We start from the raw sequence: 25,856 nt of genomic DNA, 5'->3' as shown, positions 1-25,856 counted from the left end.
AGTTGTTTGTTCGTCGCTCCCTGATAAGGCTTCTTATTGAGTGACAGCTGGAAGTTGATTATATTGTGGTCACTGTTCCCAAAGTGCCCCTCAACCTGTACCCCTATGATTCTGTCCAGTCTGTTGGTTAATAGTAAGCCCAGAATGGCCCTCCCTCTCGTTGGTTCCTGCACCAGTTGGTTCAGGTAATTATCTTTAATTACTCTCAAGAACTTATCACCCCTGTGAGATTTGCAGGTCTCATTTTCTCATATTATATCCAGATAAGTAAAGTCCCCCATGATAGTTACTTCGTTTCGCTTTGACACCTCTTCTATCTGCCTTAGTAGTAAGGTTTCAGTTTCTTCTGTTGCTTTTGGTGGTCTATAGAAAACTCCTATCAGGATTTTGTTATTTTTTTCTCCCTGTATTTCTACCCACAGAGATTCCACCTGTTCTTCTCCTACCCCTATATCTTCCCGTAGCCTCAGCATTAAGTACCATTTAATGTAAAGACGTACCCCTCCCCCTTTCTGGTTCCTTCGGTCTCTTCTGAAGAGATTGTACCCCTGTAAATTCACCGCCCAATCGCACTTATCATCAAGCCATGTTTCCGTTATTCCAACTATATCGTAGTTTTCATCAGTCATTCTCGCTTCAAGCTCACCCACTTTGCCGATCAGACTTCTTGCATTCGTGGTCATACAATTTATAAGTTTTTTTTGTTCTTTAAATACTTTTTGTTACTAATGGTACTATTGGCTGATCTGTAAGTTCTAACCGTACTAACCCCACCCCCTGCTCGACCTCCCCCTTCCCATTGCTTAGACCCAGGTCGCTAGCTACACTGACTACCCCCCTATTTCTCTTCCCCCCCCACCCCCCCCAGTACCTAGTTTAAACACTCTACCAGCCATTACATATGTGATATCAGCCGCTCCTTTAAGTAATGTATGTACACAGTGACTCCACCAGCAGAATAGTGAGTGCAGCTCTGGGGTATAATACAGGATGTAACTCAGGAGCAGTACAGGATAAGTAATGTATGTACACAGTGACTCCACCAGCAGAATAGTGAGTGCAGCTCTGCAGTATAATACAGAATGTAACTCAGGATCAGTACAGGATAAGTAATGTATGTACACAGTGACTCCACCAGCAGAATAGTGAGTGCAGCTCTGGAGTATAATACAGGATGTAACTCAGGGTCAGTACAGGATAAGTAATGTATGTACACAGTGACTCCACCAGCAGAATAGTGAGTGCAGCTCTGGAGTATAATACAGGATGTAACTCAGGAGCAGTACAGGATAAGTAATGTATGTACACAGTGACTCCACCAGCAGAATAGTGAGTGCAGCTCTGGAGTATAATACAGGATGTAACTCAGGAGCAGTACAGGATAAGTAATGTATGTATACAGTGACTCCACCAGCAGAATAGTGAGTGCAGCTCTGCAGTATAATACAGGATGTAACTCAGGGTCAGTACAGGATAAGTAATGTATGTACACAGTGACTCCACCAGCAGAATAGTGAGTGCAGCTCTGCAGTATAATACAGAATGTAACTCAGGATCAGTACAGGATAAGTAATGTATGTACACAGTGACTCCACCAGCAGAATAGTGAGTGCAGCTCTGGGGTATAATACAGGATGTAACTCAGGGTCAGTACAGGATAAGTAATGTATGTACACAGTGACCCCACCAGCAGAATAGTGAGTACAGCTCTGGAGTATAATACAGAATGTAACTCAGGAGCAGTACAGGATAAGTAATGTATGTACACAGTGACTCCACCAGCAGAATAGTGAGTGCAGCTCTGGAGTATAATACAGGATGTAACTCAGGGTCAGTACAGGATAAGTAATGTATGTACACAGTGACTACAGCAGCAGAATAGTGAGCACAGCTCTGGAGTATAATACAGGATGTAACTCAGGGTCAGTACAGGATAAGTAATGTATGTACACAGTGACTCCACCAGCAGAATAGTGAGTGCAGCTCTGGGGTATAATACAGGATGTAACTCAGGATCAGTACAGAATAAGCAATGTATGTTTGGGTAACCACCGCTCCACTATTACCCTATTGACAGGGAAGTATAGTAGTGTTCATCTAGTGCCACCTGTTTCATGATCAGAATTCAAACTTACAGTTAAAACTGACACACAGTGTTAGCACAAGGGAAGGGAGCAAGATGGGAATGTAATCCCAGATGGAAGGGTAGACATCATGTACCTTTCCAGGTCTGCGGTGAGTGGATATCTTTGGAAGGAATCTCTACAGACCCGGACACGTCGGCTACCAGGTAACACTCAGGATGGGTCTGGACTTGCTGAAGGAGCTCCGCAGACTGAATCACCGAGGAGGAAAGATTGTAAAGCAGTCCAACTCCATGCAGGGTGCAAAACACTGACACGTCAGCGAGGCCTCTGGGTCAGGAGCGCTAGCAGAACAGAGAGGCTGCTGGGATACGGGTCGGGAGCGCCAGCAGAGCAGAGAGGCTGCTGGGATACGGGTCAGGAGCGCTAGCAGAACAGAGAGGCTGCTGGGATACGGGTCGGGAGCGCCAGCAGAGCAGAGAGGCTGCTGGGATACGGGTCGGGAGCGCCAGCAGAGCAGAGAGGCTGCTGGGATACGGGTCGGGAGCGCCAGCAGAGCAGAGAGGCTGCTGGGATACGGGTCGGGAGCGCCAGCAGAGCAGAGAGGCTGCTGGGATACGGGTCGGGAGCGCCAGCAGAGCAGAGAGGCTGCTGGGATACGGGTCGGGAGCGCCAGCAGAGCAGAGAGGCTGCTGGGATACGGGTCGGGAGCGCCAGCAGAGCAGAGAGGCTGCTGGGATACGGGTCGGGAGCGCCAGCAGAGCAGAGAGGCTGCTGGGATACGGGTCGGGAGCGCCAGCAGAGCAGAGAGGCTGCTGGGATACGGGTCGGGAGCGCCAGCAGAGCAGAGAGGCTGCTGGGATACGGGTCGGGAGCGCCAGCAGAGCAGAGAGGCTGCTGGGATACGGGTCGGGAGCGCCAGCAGAGCAGAGAGGCTGCTGGGATACGGGTCGGGAGCGCCAGCAGAGCAGAGAGGCTGCTGGGATACGGGTCGGGAGCGCCAGCAGAGCAGAGAGGCTGCTGGGATACGGGTCGGGAGCGCCAGCAGAGCAGAGAGGCTGCTGGGATACGGGTCGGGAGCGCCAGCAGAGCAGAGAGGCTGCTGGGATACGGGTCGGGAGCGCCAGCAGAGCAGAGAGGCTGCTGGGATACGGGTCGGGAGCGCCAGCAGAGCAGAGAGGCTGCTGGGATACGGGTCGGGAGCGCTAGCAGAGCAGAGAGGCTGCTGGGATACGGGCCGGGAGCGCCAGCAGAGCAGAGAGGCTGCTGGGACGCTAGCAGAGCAGACAGGCTGCTGGGATACGGGCCGGGAGCGCTAGCAGAGCAGAGAGGCTGCTGGGATACGGGCCGGGAGCGCCAGCAGAGCAGAGAGGCTGCTGGGACGCTAGCAGAGCAGAGAGGCTGCTGGGATACGGGTCGGGAGCGCTAGCAGAGCTAAGAGGCCTCAGGGATACGGGTCAGGGACCTTACATGGGCAGAGAGGCTGCTGGGATACGGGTCCAGAGCACTAGCAGAGAAGAGAGGCTTCTGGGACATGGGTTGGGAGTGATAGAGCAGAGAGGCTTCTGGGATACGGGTCCGGGACCTCATGTGGGCAGAGGGGCTTCAGGCATACGGGTCCGGGACCTCATGTGGGCAGAGGGGCTTCTGGGATACGGGTCCGGGACCTCATGTGGGCAGAGGGGCTTCTGGGATACGGGTCCGGGACCTCATGTGGGCAGACGGGCTTCTGGGATACGGGTCCGGGACCTCATGTGGGCAGAGGGGCTTCTGGGATACGGGTCCGGGACCTCATGTGGGCAGAGGGGCTTCTGGCATACGGGTCCAGGACCTCATGTGGGCAGAGGGGCTTCTGGCATACGGGTCCGGGACCTCATGTGGGCAGAGGCGCTTCTGGCATACGGGTCCGGGACCTCATGTGGGCAGAGGGGCTTCTGGGATACGGGTCCGGGACCTCATGTGGGCAGAGAGGCTTCTGGGATACGGGTCCGGGACCTCATGTGGGCAGAGGGGCTTCTGGGATACGGGTCCGGGACCTCATGTGGGCAGAGGGGCTTCTGGGATACGGGTTCGGGACCTCATGTGGGCAGAGGGGCTTCTGGGATACGGGTCCGGGACCTCATGTGGGCAGAGAGGCTTCTGGGATACGGGTCCGGGACCTCATGTGGGCAGAGGCGCTTCTGGCATACGGGTCCGGGACCTCATGTGGGCAGAGGCGCTTCTGGCATACGGGTCCGGGACCTCATGTGGGCAGAGGGGCTTCTGGGATACGGGTCCGGGACCTCACGTGGGCAGAGGGGCTTCTGGGATACGGGTCCGGGACCTCACGTGGGCAGAGGGGCTTCTGGGATACGGGTCCGGGACCTCATGTGGGCAGAGGGGCTTCTGGGATACGGGTCCGGGACCTCATGTGGGCAGAGGGGCTTCTGGGATACGGGTCCGGGACCTCATGTGGGCAGAGGGGCTTCTGGGATACGGGTCCGGGACCTCATGTGGGCAGAGGGGCTTCTGGGATACGGGTCCGGGACCTCATGTGGGCAGAGGGGCTTCTAGGATACGGGTCCGGGACCCCATGTGGGCAGAGGGGCTTCTGGGACCTCATGTGGGCAGAGGGGCTTCTGGGATACGGGTCCGGGACCTCATGTGGGCAGAGGGGCTTCTGGGATACGGGTCCGGGACCTCATGTGGGCAGAGGGGCTTCTGGCATACGGGTCCGGGACCTCATGTGGGCAGAGGCGCTTCTGGCATACGGGTCCGGGACCTCATGTGGGCAGAGGGGCTTCTGGGATACGGGTCCGGGACCTCATGTGGGCAGAGAGGCTTCTGGGATACGGGTCCGGGACCTCATGTGGGCAGAGGGGCTTCTGGGATACGGGTCCGGGACCTCATGTGGGCAGAGGGGCTTCTGGGATACGGGTTCGGGACCTCATGTGGGCAGAGGGGCTTCTGGGATACGGGTCCGGGACCTCATGTGGGCAGAGAGGCTTCTGGGATACGGGTCCGGGACCTCATGTGGGCAGAGGCGCTTCTGGCATACGGGTCCGGGACCTCATGTGGGCAGAGGCGCTTCTGGCATACGGGTCCGGGACCTCATGTGGGCAGAGGGGCTTCTGGGATACGGGTCCGGGACCTCATGTGGGCAGAGGGGCTTCTGGGATACGGGTCCGGGACCTCATGTGGGCAGAGGGGCTTCTGGGATACGGGTCCGGGACCTCATGTGGGCAGAGGAGCTTCTGGCATACGGGTCCGGGACCTCACGTGGGCAGAGGGGCTTGTGGGATACGGGTCCGGGACCTCATGTGGGCAGAGGGGCTTCTGGGATACGGGTCCGGGACCTCATGTGGGCAGAGGGGCTTCTGGGATACGGGTCCGGGACCTCATGTGGGCAGAGGGGCTTCTGGGATACGGGTCCGGGACCTCATGTGGGCAGAGGGGCTTCTGGGATACGGGTCCGGGACCTCATGTGGGCAGAGGGGCTTCTAGGATACGGGTCCGGGACCCCATGTGGGCAGAGGGGCTTCTGGGACCTCATGTGGGCAGAGGGGCTTCTGGGATACGGGTCCGGGACCTCATGTGGGCAGAGAGGCTTTTGGGACACGGGTTCCGGACCTCATGTGGGCAGAGGGGCTTCTGGGATACAAGTCCGGGACCTCATGTGGGCAGAGGGGCTTCTGGGACACGGGTTCGGGACCTCATGTGGGCAGAGGGGCTTCTGGGACACGGGTTCGGGACCTCATGTGGGCAGAGGGGCTTCTGGGACACGGGTTCGGGACCTCATGTGGGCAGAGGGGCTTCTGGGATACGGGTCCGGGACCTCATGTGGGCAGAGGGGCTTCTGGGACCTCATGTGGGCAGAGGGGCTTCTGGGATACGGGTCCGGGACCTCATGTGGGCAGAGGGGCTTCTGGGACACGGGTTCGGGACCTCATGTGGGCAGAGGGGCTTCTGGGACACGGGTTCGGGACCTCATGTGGGCAGAGGGGCTTCTGGGACACGGGTTCGGGACCTCATGTGGGCAGAGGGGCTTCTGGGATACGGGTCCGGGACCTCATGTGGGCAGAGGGGCTTCTGGGACACGGGTTCGGGACCTCATGTGGGCAGAGGGGCTTCTGGGACACGGGTTCGGGACCTCATGTGGGCAGAGGGGCTTCTGGGACACGGGTTCGGGACCTCATGTGGGCAGAGGGGCTTCTGGGACACGGGTTCGGGACCTCATGTGGGCAGAGGGGCTTCTGGGATACGGGTCCGGGACCTCATGTGGGCAGAGGGGCTTCTGGGACACGGGTCCGGGACCTCATGTGGGCAGAGGGGCTTCTGGGACACGGGTTCGGGACCTCATGTGGGCAGAGGGGCTTCTGGGATACGGGTCCGGGACCTCATGTGGGCAGAGGGGCTTCTGGGACCTCATGTGGGCAGAGGGGCTTCTGGGACACGGGTTCGGGACCTCATGTGGGCAGAGGGGCTTCTGGGACACGGGTTCGGGACCTCATGTGGGCAGAGGGGCTTCTGGGACACGGGTTCGGGACCTCATGTGGGCAGAGGGGCTTCTGGGATACGGGTCCGGGACCTCATGTGGGCAGAGGGGCTTCTGGGACACGGGTCCGGGACCTCATGTGGGCAGAGGGGCTTCTGGGACACGGGTTCGGGACCTCATGTGGGCAGAGGGGCTTCTGGGATACGGGTCCGGGACCTCATGTGGGCAGAGGGGCTTCTGGGACCTCATGTGGGCAGAGGGGCTTCTGGGACACGGGTTCGGGACCTCATGTGGGCAGAGGGGCTTCTGGGACACGGGTTCGGGACCTCATGTGGGCAGAGGGGCTTCTGGGACACGGGTTCGGGACCTCATGTGGGCAGAGGGGCTTCTGGGATACGGGTCCGGGACCTCATGTGGGCAGAGGGGCTTCTGGGACACGGGTCCGGGACCTCATGTGGGCAGAGGGGCTTCTGGGACACGGGTTCGGGACCTCATGTGGGCAGAGGGGCTTCTGGGATACGGGTCCGGGACCTCATGTGGGCAGAGGGGCTTCTGGGACCTCATGTGGGCAGAGGGGCTTCTGGGACACGGGTTCGGGACCTCATGTGGGCAGAGGGGCTTCTGGGACACGGGTTCGGGACCTCATGTGGGCAGAGGGGCTTCTGGGACACGGGTTCGGGACCCCATGTGGGCAGAGGGGCTTCTGGGGTACGGGTTCGGGACCTCATGTGGGCAGAGGGGCATCCTAGATGGGACACGTGAGATACAGACAATTGTACAGATGTCATTATTACAGGACAAACGCAAAAACATAAGACATTTTGAAAACAATCAGCAAGCAGGGAGAGCGGCGAGGCGTGCAGCACGTGCCTTCTGACATGACACAACACCCACGATGCCCCCCATCCCAGGGGCAGCAGGATGGGTAACACATGGGTAGCGCTGCGCCGCATTACTAGCAGAGCTGCAGGGGATGACCCCAGAGCGGGCGCCGCCGCAATCATTGGGTCCGTGCCTCCCGAAAGCCTAGCCATTTACTAGTACAGCAGAGAGTACGCAGCTCCACGCCAACCCTGAGCCCGTCGATAGGGCCGAGCCCCGCAGCCGCACTCACAATGAAAGGGTTACTAAGCCGGAGAACAGAAGGGCTCGTCTGCTGCAGAACGCACGCTGCTAGGCTACCGAGTGACAGCTATTGTTCTCTGTAATCTGCCGCCTGCCCTGCTCTGTATACTGGGGAGGCTCTATGTATCCGGACTCACTAACAGTCAGCTGCAAACCCTAAAGGCTCGTTCGCATCTGTGCCGGATCTTCAGCTCGGAGCCTCCGCCGCAGCAGTCCCGTAAACAGCGCTGCGGTCCGTTGGGTTCCGTCATCACACAGCACTGTTCCTGCCGGGGCTTCCATAACAGCGGACGGCGACGGGACTGCGAAATAACGCATCAATGAAAAAGACAGAACCGCCTCCTTCAATAGGCATTCTGAGGAACTGAAACCGTTTAAGATCTCTGCTGTCTGTCAGTGAATGTGTGCATTTTATTTCATCTTAAGATCCCATTTATTCGCTGCTTATCGGCCCCCCAGCGGCAGACTCCACCTCCTCCAATCAATCCTGTCCAGCCGCTACTCGGATGCCTCTGCCCTGTGCCAGTCACTGCACTGGCTGCCCGTCAAATACAGAATACAGTTTACACTCACCACCCTCATCCACAAAGCCCTCCACAGCACCGAGCCCCCCTATATTGTATCCCTCATCCACAGCACCGCCCTACATTGTATCCCTCATCCACAGCACTGTCCTACATTGTATCCCTCATCCACAGCACCGCCCTACATTGTATCCCTCATCCACAGCACCGCCCTACATTGTATCCCTCATCCACAGCCCCGCCCTACATTGTATCCCTCATCCACAGCACCGCCCTACATTGTATCCCTCATCCACAGCACCGCCCTACATTGTATCCCTCATCCACAGCACCGCCCTACATTGTATCCCTCATCCACAGCACTGCCCTACATTGTATCCCTCATCCACAGCACTGCCCTACATTGTATCCCTCATCCACAGCACCGCCCTACATTGTATCCCTCATCCACAGCACCACACCGCCCTACATTATATCCCTCATCCACAGCACCGCCCTACATTGTATCCCTCATCCACAGCACCACACCGCCCTACATTATATCCCTCATCCACAGCACCGTCCTACATTGTATCCCTCATCCACAGCACTGCCCTACATTGTATCCCTCATCCACAGCACAGCACCGCCCTACATTGTATCCCTCATCCACAGCACCGCACCACCCTACATTGTATCCCTCATCCACAGCACCGCACCACCCTACATTGTATCCCTCATCCACAGCATCGCCCTACATTGTATCCCTCATCCACAGCACCGCCCTCCATTGTATCCCTCATCCACAGCACCGCACCACCCTACATTGTATCCCTCATCCACAGCACCGCCCCACATTGTATCCCTCATCCACAGCACCGCCCTACATTGTATCCCTCATCCACAGCACCGCACCACCCTACATTGTATCCCTCATCCACAGCACCGCCCTCCATTGTATCCCTCATCCACAGCACCGCACCACCCTACATTGTATCCCTCATCCACAGCACCGCCCTACATTGTATCCCTCATCCACAGCACCGCCCTCCATTGTATCCCTCATCCACAGCACCGCACCGCCCTACATTGTATCCCTCATCCACAGCACCGCCCCACATTGTATCCCTCATCCACAGCACCGCCCTACATTGTATCCCTCATCCACAGCCCTGCGCCGCCCTACATTGTATCCCTCATCCACAGCACTGTGCCGCCCTACATTGTATCCCTCATCCACAGCACCGCGCCGCCCTACATTGTATCCCTCATCCACTGCACCGCCCTCCATTGTATCCCTCATCCACAGCACCGCACCGCCCTACATTGTATCCCTCATCCACAGCACCGCCCCACATTGTATCCCTCATCCACAGCACCGCCCTACATTGTATCCCTCATCCACAGCACCGTGCCGCCCTACATTGTATCCCTCATCCACAGCACCGCGCCGCCCTACATTGTATCCCTCATCCACAGCACCGCGCCGCCCTACATTGTATCCCTCATCCACTGCACCGCCCTACATTGTATCACTTATCCACAGCACCGCCCTACATTGTATCCCTCATCCACAGCACTGTGCCGCCCTACATTGTATCCCTCATCCACAGCACCGCGCCGCCCTACATTGTATCCCTCATCCACTGCACCGCCCTCCATTGTATCCCTCATCCACAGCACCGCACCGCCCTACATTGTATCCCTCATCCACAGCACCGCCCCACATTGTATCCCTCATCCACAGCACCGCCCTACATTGTATCCCTCATCCACAGCACCGTGCCGCCCTACATTGTATCCCTCATCCACAGCACCGCGCCGCCCTACATTGTATCCCTCATCCACAGCACCGCGCCATCCTACATTGTATCCCTCATCCACAGCACCGCCCTACATTGTATCCCTCATCCACAGCACTGCACCGCCCTACATTGTATCTCTCATCTCAATCAACCACCTAGCCTGCGCCCTCCGCTCTGCCAACGAAATCAGACTAAGTGCCCCTTTAACCCGAACCTCTCATTCCCATCTCCAGGACTTCTCCAGAGCAGCACCGGTCCTCTGGAATGCGCTACCAAAAAAAATATCCGGGCAATCACTGACACACAACTTCAGGCGTGCCCCAATAACGCCCCTCTTCAGGGGGGCATACAATATTCCCTAAACTAAACCCCTCTGTACCCCCTGATAACATGCTCCCTGACCTACTGACTGCAATCCCTGCCAGCCCCCATCAACTGTCCCTGCAGTCATACCGATTCAGCCACTATACGGCCTGACCATTGTCTATGTGTATAGCATCCCTCACTCTCGACCCCGCCATACCGTGCCCGTCTGCAGCCCCTTTACCCTCTGTACCCCCCATTATCTATAGTTGCAGCCCTGCGCCCCTACTGTCTCCATCAGCTGATTACTACATGTAAGCGGGGTTTGTATATATTTTGTATCCCTGTCTTGTGTGCGCTGCGGCGTATGGTGGCGCCATATAAGTAAGGATTATTATACACATCATTATCATTCACACAGTATGACTTCCATGTAGACAGAAATGTGCGCCCAATTTGTATCCGCTCGGTAACCGGAGACGCCGTTCATCCGGCAGGGCTCTGACATCTGCACGGCGGAGCGCCGCATGGAATGACCACAGACACTCGCACCCTTGCAGGGCTCTGACATCTGCACGGCGGAGCGCCGCATGGAATGACCCCAGACACTCGCAGCCTTAAAGCTGTGGTCCGGGAGCGCGATGCGATCTCCTTAGTCGCCGTAGCCAATGACGGGGGATTGCAGGAAAATCGGAGACGGTGCGGTTTTTCCAGCGCTCGGGATTACTGCGAGAACAGAAAAAACAATGGCGCATGCAGAGAGACGCACTTACCATTATGGGTTCTTTTTTCGGGGGAGTTCCATGGATGACGCACACATGTACATACGCCCTAAGGCTGCGTTCATACGGGCGGGCGCGACATCAGGCCGAGAAGCGCGTCCCAATATTGTAACCGTAACTTGGGGTTACAGAAGACCGCGCCGGATACGTCTATTCATGTCCGTGCGCGGTCCTCGCCTGATGGCGCTATGGTCACGCACGACATAAGTGATTGCGCTACGCCCAGACACGTGTTCGCTCCCCGGCGGTCGGAGCGCGCAGCTGCCGCAGCTCCTGGTTTTGGCCGACTTGTTGGAGAATCGCCTGTTATGGCAGACAATAAAAAAATATCGCACATGCGTGTAAGGCCGCGGTCACACGGCGACAGACCGCCTGGATGTGAGGCTGACGGGTCCAGCGGGGTCTTTCACATGAGATGTTTTGTAGCCTGAAAGCCCCCGTTGGGCACATCAGCCTCACATCCAGGCGGTCTGTCGCCCCCGTGACCGCGGCCGCTAGGCTCCGCCCCACTGTCCATAGAGTTTCCTGTGCTGCGAGGTCGAGTGAAAACGCATCCTCTTCAATGGTTTCCTTCTCACTTGCGATGTCCTCACTCAGCCTCGCTGCGCTAGCGCCGTGAAATCAATGGGAGAAGATAGCAAAAGAGATTAGAATCCCCCCATAGTGAGGAGAGAGGGGGCGGAGCTACAGGGGATCCCCTACATATCTCCCCATAGTTGGAGAGCTGGAGGCGGGGCTTTCCCAGGGCTTCCCCAAGAGCAGGGCGAGGGGGCGGGGCCAGAGGGATAACGATCAGCCTCTTGTGATGAGATGATTCTAAGTTTACTCCTCACCCGGGATTCTCCGAGGCGCGGACAGCGGCGATACGTTTTTCTCACAAGACGCACCCCGATCCCTGGCAGACATTGCCCCTTCAGGCGTGCGACATCCGTCCGAGCTTCTTGCTATCGGGTGCGACTGATCCATCCGTGACTCACAGACCAGCCCGGCTGAGGAACCTGCCGCTCTGCGCCAATTTCAAACCCACGGCTTATGAGGCGATCGGCGGTGGATTTTTCCGTCAGCGATCCTGTGTGGGGTCAGCGGGCCGGACCGATACATTGTAACAAACTAGCCTGAGGGAGATTTGTGGGGCTGGTCCGTCTGCACTGCAACAAACCCTCAGCTGTGAGCAGGCGTGATCCCGCACTGCAAGCCTACAGCCGCTTACATGACCGCGGAGCGCAGCCGCTGCACAGCGGGCCGCCGCCGGGGATGCTCACATTTGTGCCGATTCCGTGTCAGATACCCATCAGTAGGGGGCGCCGCTGTATGGCACCCACTTATGCGCACGTGGACTTGAAATCTGCATGCAGAAAAGGTGACATGGCGTTCAGCGCGGCCTCTGCGCCATTACCACGTCAGGCGTTCTGGACACAGATTTGCTGCACCCACATGCAGATGTACACCCCTGCGGACCCGACACCCCCGCGGACCCGACACCTGCACCCCCGCGGACCCCACACCCCCGCGGACCCCACACCCCCGCGGACCCCACACCCCCGCGGACCTCTGCGGACCCTACACCCCCGCGGACCTCTGCGGACCCTACACCCCCGCGGACCCTACACCCCCGCGGACCCTACACCCCCGCGGACCCTACACCCCCACACCCCCGCGGACCCTACACCCCCGCGGACCCTACACCCCCACACCCCTGCGGACCCTACACCCCCGCGGACCCTACACCCCCACACCCCTGCGGACCCTACACCCCCGCGTCCGAGAGCGTATCTGAAACGGTATCTGGGAGCGGCGCTCTGTGGGCTTCATTTAGACACATTTTGACACAGATTTCTTTCCACCCATCACAGGCGCCGCGAACGGAGGTGAAAGGTCAACCGGAGCGCGAAATACACGGAAGGACGGAGGAATCACTGGGAGCCTCTTGCCGATAACCAGTTATCATACCGCTGGGGAGGGATACCACCTGCTTATTACACTACAGAGGAGGGGAGGGATATCTTGTCATTACACTACAAGGGGGGTATTATAAGGCTACCACACTGTGTGTGGGGGGGGGGGGGATATTATGCAGTTATTATACTTTGGGGGGGGACATTATGCAGTTATTACACTGGGGGGGGGGGATATTATGCAGTTATTACACTGGGGGGGATATTATGCAGTTATTACACTACAAGGGGGGGATATTATGTAGTTATTACACTGGGGGGGGATATTATGTAGTTATTATACTACAAGGGGGGGATATTATGTAGTTATTACACTACAAGGGGGGGATATTATGTAGTTATTACACTACAAGGGGGGATATTATGTAGTTATTACACTGGGGGGATATTATGCAGTTATTACACTACAAGGGGGGGGATATTATGCAGTTATTACACTGGGGGGGATATTATGTAGTTATACTATGGGGGGGATATTATGTAGTTATTACACTACAAGGGGGGGATATTATGCAGTTATTACACTGGGGGGGACATTATGCAGTTATTACACTACAAGGGGGGGATATTATGTAGTTATACTATGGGGGGGATATTATGTAGTTATTACACTACAAGGGGGGACATTATGCAGTTATTACACTACAAGGGGGGACATTATGTAGTTATTACACTGGGGGGATATTATGCAGTTATTACACTACAAGGGGGGATATTATGCAGTTATTACACTGGGGGGGATATTATGTAGTTATTACACTACAAGGGGGGGATATTATGTAGTTATTACACTACAAGGGGGGGATATTATGTAGTTATACTATGGGGGGGATATTATGTAGTTATTACACTACAAGGGGGGGATATTATGCAGTTATTACACTGGGGGGGACATTATGCAGTTATTACACTGGGGGGATATTATGCAGTTATTACACTGGGGGGGATATTATGCAGTTATTACACTACAAGGGGGGGATATTATGTAGTTATTACACTGGGGGGGGATATTATGTAGTTATTATACTACAAGGGGGGGATATTATGTAGTTATTACACTACAAGGGGGGGATATTATGTAGTTATTACACTGGGGGGGGATATTATGCAGTTATTACACTACAAGGGGGGGATAGTATGTAGTTATACTATGGGGGGGGGGGGATATTATGTAGTTATTACACTACAAGGGGGGACATTATGCAGTTATTACACTGGGGGGGGGGATATTATCCGTCGCTATGATAGAAGATGAATGACATCCTCCTCGGTGACCCGCATGTAGCAGAGCGGACTGTGTGACACCCGGACAGCAGTCCGCGGGGCCCCCGGGGGGTGCGCTGGGGGAGGGGCCGGTGATTGACAGCTGTCAGTCATTAACCCCTTGTGGCCGGGGTGCCGCGCCCGTCACGTGACCCTCCGCACCTGGTAGATGGAGTTCCAGCTGCTGTTCCTGTCCGCCTCCCGGAACTCCCGCTCCATGTCCATCTCCGCCGCTCCGTCCGCTCCGGCCGCCGCCTGACACCACAGCACGCAGCCGGAAGCGCGCACTCCCACCTACCGCCCCCCGACGTCACTTCCGCCCCCGACGGGCCAATCAACGCGCAGCGCGGGGGGAGGCACCCGGATGTGGCGGCGCTCGGCGAGCTGCGGGGCCCCCAGAGGAGTTGGCCCCCCACTACACCCCTCATGGAAGCACGCTGCAGGAGGAGCCGCTCATTAGATGGCCGACAGTGCGAATGGTAAACCCTGTACAAGGCGCGGAGGAGGCGAGAGCCGGCGCTGCTGCGGGACCACAGCCGGACGTTACTATTAACCGCTTCATGCCCGCCTCGGGTGAGACCAGAGCCGCGGAGAGCATGGCGGGGCTGGAGCCAGGAGGCGGGCGGCCTGCAAATATCTGAAGGGCTGTCACAGTGCAGAGGGATCAGCCCTATTCTCATCTGCACAAGGAAAGACTAGAAGCAATGGGATGAAACTGAAAGGGAGGAGACACAGATTAGATATCAGACAGTGAGGGGATCAATGAGTGGAACAGGTTGCCACGGGAGGTGGGGAGTTCTCCTTCAGTGGAAGTCTTCAGAGGCCGGACAGACATCTATCTGGGATGATTTAGTGATCCTGCACTGAGCAGGGGGTTGGACCCGATGACCCTGGAGACACCAGCTAACCTGGAGGTCCCGATGACCCCGGAGACACCAGCTGACCTAGAGGTCCCGATGACCCCGGAGACACCAGCTGACCTGGAGGTCCCGATGACCCCAGAGACACCAGCTGACCTGGAGGTCCCGATGACCCCAGAGACACCAGCTGACCTGGAGGTCCCGATGACCCCAGAGACACCAGCTGACCTGGAGGTCCCGATGACCCCAGAGACACCAGCTGACCTGGAGGTCCCGATGACCCCAGAGACACCAGCTGACCTGGAGGTCCCGATGACCCCGGAGACACCAGCTGACCTGGAGGTCCCGATGACCCCGGAGACACCAGCTGACCTGGAGGTCCCGATGACCCCGGAGACACCAGCTGGCCTGGAGGTCCCGATGACCCCGGAGACACCAGCTGGCCTGGAGGTCCCGATGACCCCGGAGGCACCAGCTGGCCTGGAGGTCCCGATGACCCCGGAGGCACCAGCTGGCCTGGAGGTCCCGATGACCCCGGAGGCACCAGCTGGCCTGGAGGTCCCGATGACCCCGGAGGCACCAGCTGGCCTGGAGGTCCCGATGACCCCGGAGGCACCAGCTGGCCTGGAGGTCCCGATGACCCCGGAGGCACCAGCTGGCCTGGAGGTCCCGATGACCCCGGAGGCACCAGCTGACCCCGGAGGTCCCTTCCAACTCTACAAGTCTAGGATTCTTAAGTCTGCTACGAACCCATCAGCCATTTCTGACCGCCACAATCGGTTCGCTCTGATCGGGGTGGTTAACTCTTTTGATGCCATGGTCGGAGCTGACCGCACGTCTAAACAGTCAGTGGGAGGAGGAGGGGCCTTTCCTGCACCTTATTGGCATCCCCCACAATGCGATCAGGGGTGCAGATGGACCAGTATGGAGCCTACTGAAGGCCCCAGGGCTGCCATCCATAGACTCCTATCAAACCCTGCCCACGGCAACATCCAGAATAGTCATCAAATAATCACAAGTTCGAGTCCCCCGCGGGCCCTAAATGTCATTAAAATAAAGGGGTGTTAACGTTATAAAGAATATTATAAGCCCCCCCCCCCCCCCCCATATTTAGTGTCACTTTGTGTGTAAAACTCTGAACTATTAAACTCTCCCCATACCTCCGTCGGCCGCACAGCGGAGGGGCACGGGACCCCAGGATTGGTGTATATATATATATATTTGTATCCAGGATCCCAAACAATTTGAATAAATAGTGATCAGAAAGATGCGCTGACTGCGGCAGGCGAAGGGTTAACCACGGGCGGTGAGCGCCCCCTGTGGTGGCATTGGCCTTCCACTGTGTGATCGTGGAGGCTTGCTGTGGCAGCTACATGCCAGATGCCGGGGTCTGGCTTCACCACGGCCTGTGATCGCTGATATGTATCGTAGCATCGCAGGTTCAAGTCCCGGACAGGGACATCATATAATTGTGGCATCGCTGTGACCGCCACAGAAACAAGCCTCACACGGCCGCGCCAACGGGAGAATAAAGAGGGCTTCTGACAAGTGGGGATGAAAATCCCCCCCAAAATGTTGCGTCCTTAGGATCAAAAGAGGCAGCCGCGTCACTAAGGGGTTAAAGTGTCGTGGAGGAGGCTGATTTTGAGGTGTTTGAGAGCAAAAGAACAATTTACATATGATGGTTGACGAATGAAAAGATAATGCCAAGTAGATTTGCAAGAGTCTGCCGCCAGGGACCCCCACCGAACAACTGTACCCTGGGCCTTTGTGCTCATGCATTTGATTGCTGCAGGAAGCAGACAGCATCGTTCCTACTGCAGTGGCCAGACTTGGTATTACAGGCATTGTACTGAATGGGAGCCTGGCCTACCATACTGAGATTGCCCACTGCAGTAGGAACAGAGCTGTCTGCTTCCTGCAGAAGTCAGCTCGGTGCATGAGCTCAAAGGCCCAGCTTACAGCTGAACAGTTGGGGTCCCAGGCAGCAGACTGTCACCCATCTACCGTTGATGGTCTGTCCTAAGGATAGGCCATCAATAGTTTACAACTGGACAACCCCTTAAAGTGGTTAAAATGGAGAAAAATATGTTTATCAAATGGGAAGAGGGGGAAATATCTAAAGAAGAATATAATGGGGTCTGCAGAAACTGTAGGGCAAGTGTCAGAAAAGATAAAGCCGAGGCTTGTAAGAGAGGCCAAAAGCAATAAAAATGGATTTGGGGGTCAGAAGAAAAGTCACAGACGCTGTTCGATGCTTACAGGATGAAAATGGTGAATTGGTTAAAAAGAAAGAAGGTTCATTCCATCTAAAGAGGGAATTTTTGAAAAAAAAAATATTTCTGTTAATATTTTTGATGCTTTATGTTTTTATGACTCTTAGAAGAAACGTTTGAGAATAGTAAGATATACTCTAACACTCCTCTCTAGTTCCGCACTCACACTTCACCGCGCTAGATTTCACGTGTTTTCACAGATTGAAGAGAAAGATTTATTCAGTCTGCATTTCAGTATAGAAGTGAGTGGATTTAACTAACAGATGTGACCAAACATAAGCCCGTTATTATATGTTATATTACAGTAGAATCAATAGCCCACCAACTAGATGTCCGGTCTGTTACCAAGAAAGTGTAATTAATCGTTCTGTTAGTTAATGGTCATAATTTACAACAAAAGTTCTTACTTTTAAGTCTTATAAGGTTCATATATATTGCAGTTACCTCTTACTGAATAAAACCTCTAAAAAATGATTATTCTTATTTTTAGTAAGTTTACATTCAAACACGTCCTGTCTGTTACCCGTACGTCCTGTCTGTTACCCGTACGTCCTGTCTGTTACCCGTACGTCCTGTCTGTTACCCGTACGTCCTGTCTGTTACCCGTACGTCCTGTCTGTTACCCGTACGTCCTGTCTGTTACCCGTACGTCCTGCCTGTTACCCGTACGTCCTGCCTGTTACCCGTACGTCCTGCCTGTTACCCGTACGTCCTGCCTGTTACCATATGGAAAAATAAATTAGGGGTGTTTATAACTAACAGATCAGAACAAATAATGCGCAAGAGTCTTGATTATATATTAACCCCTTAATGACGCGGCCATTTTTCTGTTTCCATTTTCGTTTTTTCCTCCCCCCTTTAAAAAAATCGTAACTCCTTTATTTATCCATCGACGTCGCTGTATGAGGGCTTGTTTTTTGCAGGACGAGTTGTATTTTTCAATAGTGCTATTTAAAGTACCATATAATGTACTGAAAAACTTTTAAAAAATTCTAAGTGGAGTAAAATGGGGAAAAAAACGACATTTCGCCATCTTTTAGTGCGTCTTGTTTTTACGGCGCACAAACGGCAACAAAAACGACATGTTATCTTCATTCTATGGGTCGGTACGATTACTAGGATACCAAACTTGTATAGTTTTTTTTTCACTATACTCCTCTTTTTTTTTTTTCAAAGACATTAAATTTTTTTCAATTATTTTCTGCGGTCATTTTGTGCGCGCAATAACTTTTTTATTTTTGCGTCGACGTAGTTGAGCAAGGTCTCATTTTTTGCGGGATGTCCTGTAGTTTACGTTGGTACCATTTTGGAATACATACGACTTTTTGATCGCTTTTTGTTGCATTTTTTCTGGGAGACAGGGTAACTAAAAAAGTGCATTTCTGGCGTTCTTTATTTTTTTTTTCGGACGACGTTCACCGTGCGGGAAAAATAATGCGCTACTTTGATAGTTCGGACGTTTACGGACACGGCGATACCAAATACATATTTTTAATTTATTATTTAGATTTTTTAATAATAGATATGACAAAAGGGGGGTGATTTAAACTTTTACAACTTTTTTTTTTTTTTCAATTAAAAAAAACTTTATTGATTGTTTTTTTACATTACTATTGCCCGCGGGTGTCAGCTGTTATAAACAGCTGACGCCCACACTGTATGAAGAGAGGTTGCATCGCAACCTCTTTTCATACATACCCCGCGGCCACATGACGTACCGGTATGTCCTTGGCCGTGAAGGGGTTAACTAGGAGAATGGAAATTTTGGAAATAACAAGCATTTTGCAATTGCTATTCATTTGTATGTCCCATCTGTTACTAAAAGTCACATCATTTACTAAGAGTTGATAGAAAGTTAGGAGGTAGGTATGACATAGATACATTTGTCACACTGCTTAGTTTAACTACCTATAGCTATTTTTAAAGTTTTAGACAAAAATATATTTTAAAAAATTTGTGTGTGCGTGTCCTGTCCGTTACAATGGAATGCAGCAGAACTTAAAATTCCTATTTTGTATCTGTTTTCTCTCAGAAAGTAGATGGAACATCAGCTCATCTTCCCTGTGCTAGTGGGGGGGATACAAGAATGCAGGCTGCAGGCTATCTGTAAGCAGAGAGATGGTGATGGAACACTTAGCTAACTTACATGAATTCACGTCTCCAGGTCCAGATGAATTACATCCTAGGATACTAAAGGAAGCAGCAGAGGTAATTGCTGAACCACTCACCATAATCTGTGAAAACTCCTGGGGAACGGGAGAAGTCCCAGAAGATTGGAGAAGGGCAAATGTTGTCCCTATCTTCAGAAAAGGGAAGAAGGTGGATCCAGGAAACTACAGGCCTGTGAGCCTGACTTCTATACCGGGAAAGATCTCTGAACAGATTATTAAACAGCATGTATGCAAGTACTTGGATGAGAATGGAGTAATTAACCAGAGCCAGCATGGGTTTGTAACAAACAAGTCATGCCAGACTAATCTAATTTCCTTCTATGACAGAATCCCCGACTGGGTTTATCAGGGTAATTCTAAATACAGCACCAATCGGGCCCACCCCACTTGCCCCGTTGCCGGCGGTAAGAAGAGACACCACACAGGGATCTGGTATCATTCCTCACACGGGACATGGCTCTCAGCTGTGCCGACGTGCTTTATTACAGATTACATGAGATCTTATACCCTTTGTCCCCTCACCAACAAGGGGTGATGGGCTCATAACCATATATGGGAAGTCCGGATTTCCGCCTTAGACAGTGAGGCGCCTCTGGCTTGTACAGAAAATCACGTATTCAATTAACTCCAGTACAAAGAATCACCCACTCAATTCTAAGAAAACGGCCAAACATGCATTCTCCATATATGGGAAGTCCGGATTTCTGGCCTAAGACAGTGAAAGTTATGTACATTTGAACATCTTGATATCTTGTTCCAGCGCTTCTGGGAAAACAGCCAAGTACATGCGTCCTTGTGTCTGGTTCCGTATCTTCTCTGAATTTCTAGAACATCTCTCTCAGCCTTCTAAAGCCTTGGAATATCTGATGTAAGGCGACATAAGTTTTTTCTCTCATTTGGAATTGAATAAAACTTGCATATAGGTATAAAAGTATAAAGAACATATGGCAATATATATATATATACCCTCACAGGTTGATCAGTGAAATGCGGTGGATATAGTATATCTTGACTTTAGTAAAGCATTTGGCAAAGTATCTCATACCATACTTATTGAAAAAATGACCAAATCTGGGATTGACAAGACAACTGTGAGGTGGATTCACAACTGGCTGAGTGATTGTACTCAAAGAGTGGTCATAAATGGCTGCACATCCCAGTGGAAGAATGTATCAAGTGGGGACCACAAGGCTCTGTCCTAGGCTCAGTGGTGGTCAACATTGTTATAAATGATCTGGAGGAGGGAATTGTGGGAAACTGATCAAACTTGCTGATGACACAAAGCTAGGAGGAATAGCTAACACTAGGGAAGAGAGTATTCAAAAAGATCTAGAAAAGCTTGCACAGTGGTCAGCGACTAACAGAATGGTGTTTAACAAGGGGAAATGCAAAGTCCTACATCTGGGCAAGACAAATGAAAAAAGCGCATACAGAATGGGAGGAATTGGGCTAAGCAGCAGCACATGTGAAAAAGACTTGGGTATACTAATAGATCATAGACTGAACATGAGTCAACAGTGTGATGCAGCAGCCAAAAAGGCAAACACAATTCTGGGATGTATAAGAGAATCATAGAGTCTAGATCACGTGAGGTCATTATCCCCTCTACTCTTCCTTTGTCCATCTGTCCATGGGTATTGCGATATACCACCACAGGGGAGCATTATGTCACTGCGATTTCCCATGATGAAGCTATCATAACAGGTTCATCACGGCGTGCCGCGATTTTTATACACAAGTTGAAAATTGTTTCGATTTTCCGCTCGTGTACATCGGGCTGCGCTTTCCATAGTTATCCTATTAAAAGCGTTCATTGCGTTACCTGCGTGCGGATTATCGCCACGGGTAGCTCAGTGACGTTTTGCTCGTGGACAGGAGGTCTTAGTCAGACTTCATCTGGAATCTAAAAAGACATCTACAAACTGGAGCAAGTTCAGAGAAGAGTTACCAAGATGGTGAGCGGTCTGCAAATCATGTCCTATGAGGAACGGGTAAAGGATCTGGGAATGTTTAGCAGAAGAGAAGGCTGAGAGGAGACTTAATAGCGGTCTACAAATATCTGAAGGGCTGTCACAGGGCAGAGGGATCAGCCCTATTCTCATCTGCAAAAGGAAAGACTAGAAGCAATGGGATGAAACTGAGAGGGAGGAGAGACAGATTAGATATTAGACAGTGAGGTGATCAATGAGTGGAACAGGTTGCCACGGGAGGTGGGGAGTTCTTCAATGGAAGTCTTCAGAGGCCGGACAGACATCTGTCTGGGATGATTTAGTGATCCTGCACCGAGCAAGACGTTGGACCAGATGACCCTCAGAGGGACCAGCTGACTCCGGAGGACCCCTCTAACTCCACCAGTTTATGACAAGGGGTAGTCTGAAGACCAACATTGCCTTTAATTAGGTTCAGAATGAATATTTCAATGCATAACTGTGATGTATTATCATAAAAGCATAGTGTACACGGCCGTTGCCAGAGCGTCTCCACCGCAGCAGACCGCCGCTTCAGGCTGGACATGCGCACTCTCCCTCAGCCTTCACAGCGTCTGAATCACTTTCTGCAGGCTCAGCCCATCTCTGTGCATGCGCAGGACCGTTGCACCCCGGCCCGAGCACACGGACGTGGATGTGTAGACGAAGGTTCACCCGCTTGCAGCATGAGGCCTGTGATGGATTTTCTACATGGGATGATGGAACAGAGAAAACGTGGGTCATGTGGGGCGGCTGTCCGTGTTGCTATGGAAACCATGCATCGTGACATAAGCATGCAGTGCAAGTAATAGAAGTCCTAGCAGCAAAGAACGCGCATGAAGTAAGGTGGCGGTGGGTTGTGAGACTGCCCAACAACCTGGAAATACCAGGGCAAGCAGAAAGCGGGTGAGGTTTCACGAGCTAGACCGGGATATTCTACAGCAATGTCTGTGTCAGCTTTGGCGTTTGAAGCTCAACTTCGGTCCTGAGGCAACAATTGTAAGAAGGGGTCTCCGAACAGCAACTCTACGGTAGAGGCGGCTGATCTCCTCTCGGTGGATCCACAGACATTGGCACATCGCCGCCTAAGGTTTGCCGTCTATCTCGTTTGGAGAGCAGCTTGGTGAACGCATCTTCTGCTCTCGTCGTCACCGTTGGCCTCCCACTTCATGGTTGACCTTTGTTGGTCCAGCTTCACTTGATGGTGTCAGCAGCGGCTGCGGGCATCCTGAGTGCGGAGGCATCTCTGTTGTAGTACGCATCATCTGACGCTCGTCTCGCCGTCCACATTTGCTCGCAGCCGGGAAGCCGCCAGCAGCAGATCCCTCTGAGCACGTTGGTCCCTAACGATCTCGTGAGCCATAATTACCGCGACGCCTCATCCTCACTCAACGTTATACAGGGACTTTCAGGTTGCTGATGTTCCGATAACGCAGCGGAAGTATTTGTGGAGATGCGGATGACACAGCGGGATGTGATACTGTGGAGGCCACGTTACTAATGTACAGTAATGTTATCCTGTAGGTCGCCTGCACACGGGTAGGTCGGACTCCACATGCGGGACTCCCGCAGCAGGATTCAAGCCGGTGACTCCAGCTCACCTGTCCGACGGCTTCTGCACACGCTGCAGATGTGTCAGCCGGGCACTCCGTCATGCCTGCGCAGAAGCCGCTGGAAGGGGGTGATGCCTACCCCACAATACTTACGCAGTGCTCACTGCAGAAGTGCCGCGGGACGGGCCGGCCATGTGTAACCCACACAAAAGCGCAGCAGGCTGCGATCGTAATCAATTTCCTCTTGTCGGGATGTAATGGTGTTTTGCCATGAATACTGTGGGCTGTATTTGCTGCAGAGTCCGGACGCCCAACGCAGACTCTGCAATGCAAATACGCCCATGTGCAGGAGGACTGAGTACAACAATGTCCTCGAGATTAAGTCCTAAGTACTCGCCCCAAAACTCCAAATGTTTATGATGTTCAAAGACTTTTGACTCTCAGTATACCTCTAGTGTTAGATAGTGATTACAGTGCAGTTACCTCCAGTGATAGTGATTGCAGTGCTGATACCTCCAGCAATAGATGGTGACCACAGTGCTGTTACTTCCAGTAGCAAGAAAAGAAAAGTCGTATAAAGGCACTCAGGTTCATAAAAAAAATTAGTCATTATTTTAAAAAATCCAAAAAATTTGCATATTGTGAAAATAGCTATAACAGTTATAGTGCCCTCTCTATGGCCCTTCCAGTGATAGTGCCCCCTCTGTGGCCCTGACAGTTATAGTGCCCCCTCTGTGGCCCTGACAGTTATAGTGCCCCCTCTGTGGCCCTGACAGTTATTGTGGCCCCGACAGCTGTAGTGCCCCCTCTGTGGCCCCGACAGCTGTAGTGCCCCCTCTGTGGCCCCGACAGTTGTAGTGACCCTGCCAGTTATAGTGCCCCCTCTGTGGCCCCGACAGTTGTAGTGACCCTGCCAATTATAGTGCCCCCTCTGTGACCCTGACAGTTATAGTGCCCCCTCTGTGGCCCCGACAGTTATAGTGCCCCCTCTGTGGCCCCGACAGTTGTAGTGACCCTGCCAGTTATAGTGCCCCCTCTGTGGCCCCGACAGTTGTAGTGACCCTGCCAGTTATAGTGCCCGCTCTGTGACCCTGCCAGTTATAGTGCCCCCTCTGTGGCCCCGACAGTTGTAGTGCCCCCTCTGTGGCTCTGACTGTGAAATAAAAACTGGTAGGCCATCAGCCATTTTGTGTGTCGTCCTTAGGCTTATCTCCGCTTACATTTTATATTAGCCCATTCAGACCTGGCTATAGTGTCATCCATCATTGTGTGTGTAGTTGGATTTCAGATGCCCCTCCCCCATCTACTCACTCCTGCCTGTTGATATTCACATTTAGGCCATTATCTCACCTTTTCCTGGTCAAGAGCCGTGATGTGATAAATAACCCCTTCCTTTCTTCTATCACCTGTCTGTTGGTGTAGAATTAGCGTGAGTAAAGCACATTGTGTGACCCTGTACTTGTTAATGAAGTCTAAAGGTCCATTTACACACACGGATATCTTTCAAAAGATTGAAAGATCAGTTATCATTTTGCAAAAAGTGCTAATAGGCATTAATTGCTATTAGTACTTTATTAGCTTTATTTGCATGCAAATGAGCTTCTGGGAGCCGTTACAGAACTCAGCAGGAGGTCTGAGCTCTGTAATTAGCTCCATTGTTCAGCCATGGGCTCTCCCTGGAGAGTTCAGCACCATGGACAGCAAACACAGCATGCAGTCCATCTTATCAGGTGTTCTGCTTGTTCAGCATGCAGTCCATCTTATCAGGTGTTCAGCTGTAGCAATGTTATCAGCTGTAATCAGCTCTCCCCGGGCAGAACACTGTGAGGTCCTGCTTATCAGCTGTTCTGCTGGTGGGGCTGAGAGCTGAGAACAACTGTAACAATGTTATCAGCTGTAATCAGCTCTTCACGGGCAGAACACAGCATGCGGTCCTACTTATCAGCTGTTCTGCCAGCGGGATTAAGAACAGCTGTAACAATGTTATCAGCGCTCCCCTGGGAGAACACAGTGTGCGGTCCTGCTTTTCAGCTGTTCTGCTGAAAAACAGTTTACAAGCAGAACGGAAAACTGCAGTTCGGCCGAACAGTGGAAGATGGGCACATTTAGACAGCTTTTGAGCTATAATTGTTGTGTCTAAATGGGCCCTAAGGAAAATCATTCACCCAGGAATTGGATTCTCGCAGACCTTGCAGAGCCAAGATGCAAATTAAGGAAAAATCTTTTAATAACGATTTTTAGTTGTGTGACGGTCCGAGCCGGATATGAATTGTATCTTCAGAATTGGGCAGGCCAGCTGAACAAAACGCATCCAAACACATTGTGGTTCGTGGCCCAGAACCCCCTTAAATGGCGTATCTGCGTACCTGGTTATAATTTGTGTGTCATGTTTGTTATCGCTGTGTAGATAAAATCATGACCGGAGATATGACGGCACACATTCCCGATCGGAGGTCCTCCTGCGAAAATATGGCCGAAATATGTCCCGCCCCCCCCCCCCTCCCGTGATGTTGAAAGGAGGCCGGAGGAGGCGTGGTCCGAGGAGACCTTGAAGTAGAGGGGTTCCCTCTCTGCTGGGTCAGACTTCAGATGTACATCTCAGCGTAAGCCTGTCCCATTTGCTTCAGTGACTCTGCACAAATCAGAACCTTGGGCCGGACATCCCAGATCTGGTATCTTTATTTATCTTCTTGTTTCATTTGTAAATACTGTCTGTGTATAAACCTGTATACCTT

At 53.0% G+C, this 25,856-nt stretch overlaps 2 protein-coding genes across 2 annotated transcripts in view; one reads left to right on the top strand and one right to left on the bottom strand.

Annotated features, from left to right (window-relative positions):
* PTPN1 (protein tyrosine phosphatase non-receptor type 1) overlaps positions 1 to 14,613 on the bottom strand; it is a 58,919-nt gene extending 44,306 nt beyond the window's left edge. Inside the window, exon 1 of the mRNA XM_066587369.1 lies at positions 14,457 to 14,613. Within this exon, the coding sequence (XP_066443466.1) occupies positions 14,457 to 14,519 (63 nt within the window). The 5' untranslated portion in view covers positions 14,520 to 14,613. The remainder of the gene's footprint in view (positions 1 to 14,456) is intronic.
* A 32-nt stretch (positions 14,614 to 14,645) lies between these two features.
* On the top strand, positions 14,646 to 25,608 carry LOC136588276 (uncharacterized). The gene is made up of 2 exons (XM_066587370.1): positions 14,646 to 17,672; positions 25,529 to 25,608. The coding sequence occupies exon 1, from the start codon at positions 15,179 to 15,181 to the stop codon at positions 16,220 to 16,222; it is 1,044 nt and encodes a 347-aa protein (XP_066443467.1). The 5' UTR covers positions 14,646 to 15,178; the 3' UTR covers positions 16,223 to 17,672; positions 25,529 to 25,608.
* The last annotated feature ends 248 nt before the right edge of the window (positions 25,609 to 25,856 follow it).

The sequence above is a fragment of the Eleutherodactylus coqui genome, chromosome 13 (assembly GCF_035609145.1).
Source record: "Eleutherodactylus coqui strain aEleCoq1 chromosome 13, aEleCoq1.hap1, whole genome shotgun sequence".
Classification (NCBI taxonomy): Eukaryota; Metazoa; Chordata; class Amphibia; order Anura; family Eleutherodactylidae; genus Eleutherodactylus; species Eleutherodactylus coqui.
Note: the sequence above shows the minus strand (reverse complement) of the source record. Positions and strands in the feature narration are given on the sequence as shown.

Excerpts from the sequence above, each read along its gene's own strand:
- LOC136588276 (XM_066587370.1), top strand. The coding sequence starts at position 15,179 with ATGACCCTGGAGACACCAGCTAACCTGGAGGTCCCGATGACCCCGGAG.